The 9,422-nt window shown below is 41.8% G+C and overlaps 1 protein-coding gene across 1 annotated transcript in view; it reads right to left on the bottom strand.

Moving 5' to 3' along the window:
- Positions 1–7,964, bottom strand: part of LOC109918377 (proproteinase E-like) — a 17,277-nt gene extending 9,313 nt beyond the window's left edge. The window contains exons 1-4 of the mRNA XM_020518292.2: positions 7,831–7,964; positions 5,517–5,605; positions 1,850–1,947; positions 1,618–1,746 (exon numbers count right to left, since the gene is read on the bottom strand). Coding sequence (XP_020373881.2) covers positions 1,618–1,746; positions 1,850–1,947; positions 5,517–5,605; positions 7,831–7,876 — 362 coding nt within the window. The 5' untranslated portion in view covers positions 7,877–7,964. The remainder of the gene's footprint in view (positions 1–1,617; positions 1,747–1,849; positions 1,948–5,516; positions 5,606–7,830) is intronic.
- Positions 7,965–9,422: the final 1,458 nt, after the last annotated feature.

Here is a 9,422-nt window from a genome sequence, read left to right on the forward strand (position 1 = left end):
CCCTCCCCCTTTTCTGATGAAGGGTCTAGGCCCGAAACGTCAGCCTTCCTGCTCCTATGATGCTGCTTGGCCTGCCGTGTTCATCCAGCTCTACACCTTGTTATCTCAGATTCTCCAGCATCTGCAGTTCCTACTATCTCTGCACAGATAGTTGCTGATGAACTACAATGGATGTGTGAGGATGGCACAAGACACATGAGTGTGGCAGCCTGTGACAGCAACTCTCTTGGCAGGAGACACCACAAGCTGCAGCAGCAGAGTGAATAGCAAACCAAATAATTGCTTTTTTTTTTGACAATAGCATAACACTGCAAACTACATAAGCCTGAAATAAAAACAGAAAATGCTAGAGATATTCTATAAGTCTAGCAACATCTGGAGACAGAGTGTTCCCAATTTTCCTTCCGGGGTTGATTGAGCAGAGGCAGAGTTCTGGCCTTGACACTTGACAAGTCTTTTACAGGTATGATAATTAAAGGGGTTTATGCATATTTTTTGCATAACTATTCAATAGTTAACAATCTCAAAAGGTACCTGACTGCCCCCCAAGGTTACATGCAGCACTTTCAGAGCTGTGTGATTCCAAATAAAACTGTTGGACTATAACCTAGTGTTGTGTGACTCCTGACTTTGTCTACCCCAATCCAATACTGGCACCTCCACATCATACTTTCGTTTAGTTTCTGGGAGATGGGCATTAGGGAGGTTGGCCGTTCGCCCAGCTTAAGCCGGCTCCTTTACCTGGGTATCAGTTCTCAAAAGTTTGAAGCGCTCCCCCCAGAATGAAAGCCTTGATTTTAAAAACAGGTTGGATTTCCCCATTGGCCACAGTACACAGGCTGTGTGTCCCCCAGTTTCACTTACACCTGATCACTTTCCACCAGGCAGACAGAATTGGAACCAGATGCTAGGGTCTGCACCTAAAATATACCTAAGAAATAAGAGCCAATGAGAAGGCCAACCATTAGGCCACTTAAGTCTGCTCTGCCATTTAAGCCTGCCTCACATTAACATTGCCTCTGATTTAGATGAAAAACTTACCAAACTCAGCCTGTAATACATTCAATGTTCCAGTCTCCAGTACTCTCAGGACTGGTGAATGCTTAAGATTAATGATGAAATTCATAAAACCATAAGAAATAGGATTAGGAGCAGACCATTTGGCCCCTTGATATTACCACATCTCAAAATTTATGGCATCTGATGAACAATTATCAACTGGAAATTTTGAATCAATTTCTCTCTCCATAGCCTGACCTGAATAATTCCATCTGGTTTCCAAACTGATATCATGACCTGTGACCAGCAACAACACAGATGCATTTATAATAGCAACTTGTAAGTTTTTAGATGTCAAACACTGACATTCTTGTTTTAGTTTTGACTGACCTCCTGTGAAATCTAGATCACTGGTTGCAGAAGTTTAAATACGGCTTTAAAATAATCAGTGTTCCTCACCAAACAGGCAATATTAATTCTGTTTTAAATAATATTTCACTATTCTTGTATATTTTCGTGCAATAAGTTGTGTAGACAACGTTATTCTGAATCAAGCGAGAACATATAAAAATGATGCAATGATAACAAGTATACACCAGTGTTGATTCTGGGACTTACCCACACGAAATACAGTTTATGTTCCAACTTGGATGAACAATAATTTTGGCAGCACTGATAACTTGTTCTGCACCCTCCTCTACAGCCCTGTCATATTCTCCCAGTATCACACGGTAAGCACGTCCAGAACTACAACAAAGAATTAATTGAGGTGAAATTGCATTTACTTTTATGACATGTAGGAAACTTCAGGAAGAAGTAAATGCTTTGATACGAGTGCAGTCATACTCACGAGATACAATGACCTGCAGTCATAACCCATTCTGCAGAAATGAGGGTTCCACCACAAGTGTGAGAAAATGAACTGCCGTAGTTGACTTGCAGAGAAATCTAACAGCAAACAAAATGATAAGATAAGGTTTTATTCCTCTCGAAAATATAGCCATAAGCATTCTTACCTGATGGGTAATTCTTACTGACAATGTTTCCCTCACTTCTGTCACTTTATTGCACAGACCCTAGAAAGGCAGTAAACTTTTAAGACAGTCTGATGATATTACAACATGTGATATTGCATTATAAAGGTCCTTGCCTCATCTTCGGCAGACACAGTGCAATGGAGCAAGTACAGTCAGCTGTCTGTGGTGTTACAGTCATGTAACATAGCTGTAACATCAGAAAACATTGAACCGAGACCACGTACTGGTCTGAGATCTAACAACTGTGTAAATAGTTAATGTTGTGACTAAACCTCAAGAGATCTGTCTCAATAGGAACCTAGTCTTCATTGTAAATGGTACATGGCCTAACATGTAGGGACGCAATCAGACCATATTATACTGGCAGTGGTGTATGACCCAAGAAACCACATCAAGACGCAGCTTCTAACATTTCTATCTCATAATCTGACTTCATTCTTTTCCAGTTGTACCTATCTCAGTTGTAGCCAGAGAATCATCTGCTATGGCTTTTCTTCCTGCTCTTGCACCATTATCTCTTGTTGTCCCTAAGCATCTATTGCAACATAGGAGTAGAAATAGGCCATTAGCCCCTTGAGCGTGCTCCACCATTTAATATGATCATGGGTGATTATCCAACTCAGTCCCCTGACCTTGCTTTCTACCCACACCCTTCGATCTCTTTAGCCTTAAGAACTATATCTAACTCCTTTTTGAACTCATTCAATATTTTAACCTCAGCCACTTTCTGCGCCAGACAATTTCACAGGCTCACCATGCTCTGGTGAAGAAATTTCTCCTGATCCCTGTCCTAAATTGCCCACCCCATATCCTTAGATTGTGAGCCCTGGTTCTGGATTCCCCAGTCATTGCGGACATCCTTCCTGTATTTACCCCATCTAGTCCTGTTAGGATTTTATAGATTTCCGTGAGATTCCTCTCATTCTGTAAACTCTAGTGGACATAGTCCTAACTGATCCAGTTTCCTTCATATGCCAGTCGTGCCATTCCAGGAACCAGGTAAGATTTTGTTGCAATCCCTTCATAGCCAGAACATCCTTCCTTAGATAAGGAGATCTGGCCTGCACACAATACTCCAGGTATGATCCAACCAAGGCCCTGCACAATTGCAGTAAGATATCCCTGCTCCTGTACTCGAATCCTCTCACAATGAAGGCCAATGTACCATTTGCCTTCTTCACCACCTGCTGCACCTGCATGCTTACTTTCAGCAAATGGTGCACAAGGACACCCAGGATATTATTGCACTGCCCCCTATCCCAATCTATCACCATTCAGATAATAATGCTTCTTCCTGCTTTTGCTACCAAAGTTCATAACCTCACATTTATCCACATTATGTTTTATCTGCCACGCATTTGCACATTCACTCAACTTGTCCAAATCACACTGAAGCATCTCTGCATCCTCCTCACAGTCCGCCCTCCCAGCCAGCTTTGTATCATCTGTGCACCCCCTGCAAGGCTCCAACCATTCTTTGTAACCTCCTGCTTTTCATCTACGTGTAGCTGTTTGGTAATTTCATTGGAAAACACATCAAATTCTACACATATGCTGATGAGACCCAACGCCACCTCAACATGCCCTTTCTCAACTCATGCGCCATTTCTAATTTGTCATTTTGCTTTTCTGAAACACTTAATGTTCAAACATTTCCTCCATACTCAAATACCAAAGCCATTGCTTCAGCCATCCTTCCTCCTGCAAACTGTCTGCTCCACATCATTCATTGCCTTGGTATTATATCTGACCCAGAAATGAGTTTCCAACTATGTAACTCTGTCATAATCAATACCAACAAGTTCCATCTCCTTCACATCAACAACTTCAACCCTGCCACAGCTCACCTGCTGATAAAGCATCTGCGCCTTTGTTATTTCTGCGCCGGACTATTCTAAAAAAATTTCCTTTTCTATTTCTCAACATTCTTAAACCTAATGGAAAACACTTCTGCCCTTACCTTAACTTGCATCAAGACCCATTCATCCATCACCCTTCAGCTCATGGTGCACCTCCTGCAAACCTCTATTTTAACACCCTAATCCTTGTATTCACTCAAAGGCCTCGATACTCCCTATCACTCCTCCAGACCCACCAGCTTTTGAGGTCCCTGTGCTCTTCCAAGTCCATCGTCCTGTGCAGTTCTGATTCCAACACTGGTGGCTGTGCCTTCTTCAGCTGCCAAGGCCCTAAACACTTGAACTCTGTCTTTAAACCTCTCCACAACTTTTACCTCTTTTTGCTTCTTGAGATGTTCTTTACAGTCTATCTTTTTGACCAGGTTTTGATCTCCTCCCTAGCATCTTCTTACATGGCTTAATATCAATTCTTATTTTGGTATGAATCCTTTGAAGTGTCTTGATATACTTTCCTCTATTAAAGGTGCTACATAAATGTAAGTTGTGGTTATTTTCCTTCATCCAGTCCTTCTGTACACTGTCCCTCCTTGTTTCTCCCAAGGGTATTCACTTGGCTCGAATAGTAAATCTTGCTTTTGTGACAAACTGATGGACTCAAGCCTCATTCCATCCCCTTCTGAGCACATAATGTTGGTCGGCACATAGAAGAATACTGCTTTCTGAGACCGGAATATGAGGCCCAGTGCGTGTGGTCCATTTGCTGTACACATCCCGTGGTGATAGGGGTGAAGGGCTGGTGCTGTCCTGTTGCTCTCACACGTAGCTCCCTCAGGCACCAACAAAAAACAATGGGTTGGGCAAATGATTAACTGACTAGGGGACTTTGCGACGTGCAAATCAGTTCCTGCAATTGCAGTTGCTTTTCAAGAACAATCTATTTGTTGGGAAGCACTTTGAGGATGAATTTTACAAACAATCTTTCCTTCTGTCCTTTCTAAACTTCAACTACATCTCCCTAATATTCCTCTTCCTCAAAGGCACACTTGTGACATATTTTCTTTCTTTAAACCATTCTGTCCAAGCACCTGCCATCTGCCAAATGTATGCATCTCTCGATTCCCCATTTCTCTAGCAGCTCTACTGGCTTTAAAAATCAAATTGGTTCTCATCTAACCTTTGCTAACTGACTGATCTCTGAAGTTCTGAAGAAGGGTCACTGGACTAGAAACATTAATTTCGATTTCTCTCCACAGATGCTGCCAGACTTGCTGAGGTTTTCCAGCAATTTCTGTTTTTGTTTCAGATTTCCAGCATTCGCAGTTTTTTCAGCTTTTTAACTTATCTCACGCTCCTCCTACTCTTTTTCAACCTTTAGGTTGCCTGTGTATCTGAGGCCTTCCTCTGGGTTTCTCAATGAAGAGAAGACATTTAAAGGGTTTTTGTAACTTCGACAGAAAGAGCTGTGATCACACAGCAGACCAGTACAAAGACAAGCCTATCCTTCCCCATGGACAGTGCAAACTGACCTGCTGTGCATCTTCAGCATTTTCCATTGATTGTTTCCGATTTTCAACATCCATGGCTTTTGCTTAATACTTGATAAAGTTGTACATTGGCTTACCTGCCATGGCCAGCTGTATGGCCTTGCATCAATCCCATTCACCACCCTTGAGGAATATGGAGGGTAGCTGGTCTGCCCGCAGCCATAAGCTGGAATGAAAGGAACAAGAGACTAACTGTCCATTCTGATCAATGTAGCATGTACAGAGGACTTTATTTGTGTCTGTAGATTAGGTGTCCCAAAAGTCTGCTTCACAGGTACAGTTCTGTTACATATTATTGTACACAGAATGTGGAGAACAAAGACAGGCCATTCAGCCTGGTGTTTTATGCTCCCAGCAAGCCTCTTTCCAGCTTCTGTCGTTGCACCCTATCAAGAACATCCTTCCATTTGTTTCACTTCCCACTGCATGTTCAGTTCACTTACCTCCCACCTTCCAACTCAGCAACCTGTATGGGGCAACCTCCTGAGCAAGATTTATCAGAGATTCCTATGGATCAAGGAATGGGTAACATGGGAAACCACGAAGAAGTTCCTTGTGACAAACCCCATCTGTCAAATGGCAGTGAGCGTGGTCCTTATAAACTGTTTCAGAACAGGTCAGGGCCCATCTGTAGGGAACCTCCACTACTGGGGCTCTGTTACAAAAAAATCCTTTTGCACTTGTGGAGATTCATAAACAATACTGCACATTACGGAGAAGAGGCCATTATATAGACTATCATAAAATCTCTACAGTGTGGAAGCAGACCATTCAGCCCATCAAGTCCACACCAACCCTCTAAAGAACATCCCATCCAGACCCACCACATCCCTGTAACCTTGCATTTCCCATGGCTAACCCACCTAGCCTGCACATCCCTGGATGCTATGGGTAATTCAGCATGGCCAACCCACCTAATCTTTGGACTGTGGGAGGAAACGGGAGCACCCGAAGGAAACCCACGCAAACACGGGGAGAATGTGCAAACTCCGTACAGGCAGTTGCCTGAGGGTGGGATCAAACCCGTGTCCCTGATGCTGTGAGGCAACAGTGCTAACCACTGAGCCACTGTGCCACCCTGACTAAATAGCAGACTAACCATCTTTAGCTCAGCAAATGAAGAAGCTATCTCTTAGCTTCATAGATGTGCGTTTGTTAAATAAATTCCTTTCACCAATATTAACATTAGTTTTTCAAATGATATGATACTTTTGTGCTGATCTCAGTTTTGGATGTCAGTATTGGATATGGATAATGAGTTTCACAGGCAGCCTTATACAATCTTTCAGATGAATGTGCCACTTGAGTGAGATAACACAGGTTACTTGCATGGATCGAACCATATCCTACTATGGATCACTGAAGTAATTTAGACTTTATGTGATGGAACAAGTCACTGGTAGTAAGTTGGCAGGCAGCTTTACATTACTTCTCACTTTTATTTTGGTTGACATCTCTGTAGTTGATAATCAGGAGAGATGTATAGCAGTTATTAATTCACACTCACCCATTATACATCAACACATACATTACCTCCATGAAGGGGAAAGCTGGGCAAAGATATATCTTTAAAAGTGAATGTTAAATGAGCAGTGCAATGCATCATACAGGAAGATTAAACCATTGATCCTTTGTTTTTCCAGTCATGAGGATAAAAGTTAAAAACTGATGTGCCTAACATGTTGAGATTCTGTCTCACAAATCCTTGAGGCTCCCTTTCCCTGCAATTCCTATTAATAGCAACAAAGTAGGTTTGAGTATAAAAGGCAAACGCTCTTTTACACTTACCTATTTGTTCGTCATTGAATAAAAACCTCAGTATTTTTCAACACTTACATCTTCAAACATAAACGTCACTGCAGTATGTAACTAGTCAACACAATAACATCACTCAATCGCTCAGTGGATAAACACAATGAACTGCAGAGACCAGAAAACCTCCTGTTCAATTTCCATTCTGTGCTTAGTGAGCTGCTGTCAGCCCTAGTCAATAGTATGGTTGTTGCAAATGGTTTCAGTGACCTTGGGTTTAGAATAGAAAGAATGGGGTCCCCTCTATCAACATTTTGAGCAAATCTATAAAAGCCTACTTAATGCGAAACACCCTATTATTTGTTAATCTTCTCTGCCCTGGAGGAGAACAATTCCTACTCATCCCACAGAAACTCAAGTCCCTGATTCTTGGTTCCATTCTGATAAATCTGCTCTACATCCTTTCAAAGTCTTAACAACCTTCCCAATGTTTCATGCCCAAAAACGGCCACATTATTCCATCTGATGCCTAACCAGGTTTAGTAGAATGTCTTTGCTTTGGTATATGCTGCCTCTAATCATGCATATTCCTCCATTTACATATAGTGCTTGAATAGTGGGTATCTTCTGGTAACTTACCACTGGCTGTGAGGAGTACAACAAGGAGCAGATTGTACATCTTCATAATGTGTCACTGTGATGCTGAGAGATGGACTGAAGGATTCGGGCTTTTATATACCCTGCCAGTTGCTTTTGTTTTGGATTCTGCAGATATCTTAATAATGTCGCTATCTGTTGGCTTCCAAACTCTAAGTAGGAAAGTCAACAATTTAATATCTTTGTGTCAAGGTTGCCCTATTTCTGTGGTCCAAAAATAAACTTTCCATGTACAGGTCCAACCACCTGCCACAAGAGTATTCTCATATAAGATTACTTAATGTCAAATTCATTAATTATCATGGGAAAACAGCTCCCAGTGTTTCTGCTGATAACTTCATTGCTCAGGTTAGGGCTGAAACAAACTGAGCAGAAGGTTCCATGTTCAATCTCTGGTTAAAGTCATAGAGCACAGAAACAGACCCTTTGGACCAAACAGTCCATGCCAACCATGCTTGGACGATATCCTTCTAAACATTTCCTATTCATGTACTTATCTAAATGTCTTTTAAACATTGTAACTGTACCTGCATCCACCACTTCCTCTGGAAGTTCATTCCGCATGCAAACCACTCTCTGTGTAAAAAATTTGCCCCCATGTCTTTTTTAAATCTCTCTCCTCTCACCTTAAAAATATGCCCCCCAGTCTTGAAATCCTCCACTCTAGGGAAAAGACACCTGCCATTCACCTTATCTATACCCCCTATGATTTTATAAACCTCTATAAGGTCAATCCTCAACCTCCTATGCTCCAGTGAAAAAGGTCCCAGCCTATCCAGCATCTCCCGATAACTTAAACCTCCCATTCCCAGCAACATCCGGGTAAATCTCTTCTGCACCCTCTCTAGTTTAGTAATATCCTTCCTATAACAGGGTGACCAGAAGTGGACACAGTATTCCAGTGTTCCACTTGATGACTGGTCTAAGAGAGGTGTAATTTGATGCAAATGGTAGATTTTGACTTTGGAAAATGTTGTAAACCATATGATAGTGAACTGTCCCGATTTCTGTCTCTCTCAAAGTCACCTGAAGCCAATACATTAAAGAAGGTGAAAAGTTGGCTGCAGTTTTTGCTCCTGAATTCCTATCCAGTCACACACGAAACAGGATTGCACATGATGCCTGTGGTGTATTAAAAACTGCATTGCGCATTTTGTCCACTTGAAGTTACCATATGCACAGGTACCAGCACAGGAAGTCTGCTAGGGAGGCAATTTAAAGGATCCATGATTAACAGCTTGTGCGGTTCTATTTCTGGATGCTCCTGACTGAATATAAAACTGGTTCTGTAACAAGAGCTTTTCTAATGCCTTTCAAAACCCTGTTTAAAAAAAAACCTGAGAATACTCCTTGCCTTGACACATGCATGACGAATTGACCTAGGTATTCAGTGAGGAGCAATGGGCATGGTTCAGAGATGTTTAAGATAGTTTTTCTTACTGCGATCCTCCCATATTGAACCCAGAACTGTCCTTTTCAAGAATCACGCTCCCCACTACAGATCCCTAAAGGAAACAGACAGCAAACTTCACCTACACAGATTTTAAGATGGATGTTCAGATAAAAGGTGACAA

Source organism: Rhincodon typus, chromosome 31 (genome assembly GCF_021869965.1).
Source record: "Rhincodon typus isolate 14 chromosome 31, sRhiTyp1.1, whole genome shotgun sequence".
NCBI classification, from domain to species: domain Eukaryota; kingdom Metazoa; phylum Chordata; class Chondrichthyes; order Orectolobiformes; family Rhincodontidae; genus Rhincodon; species Rhincodon typus.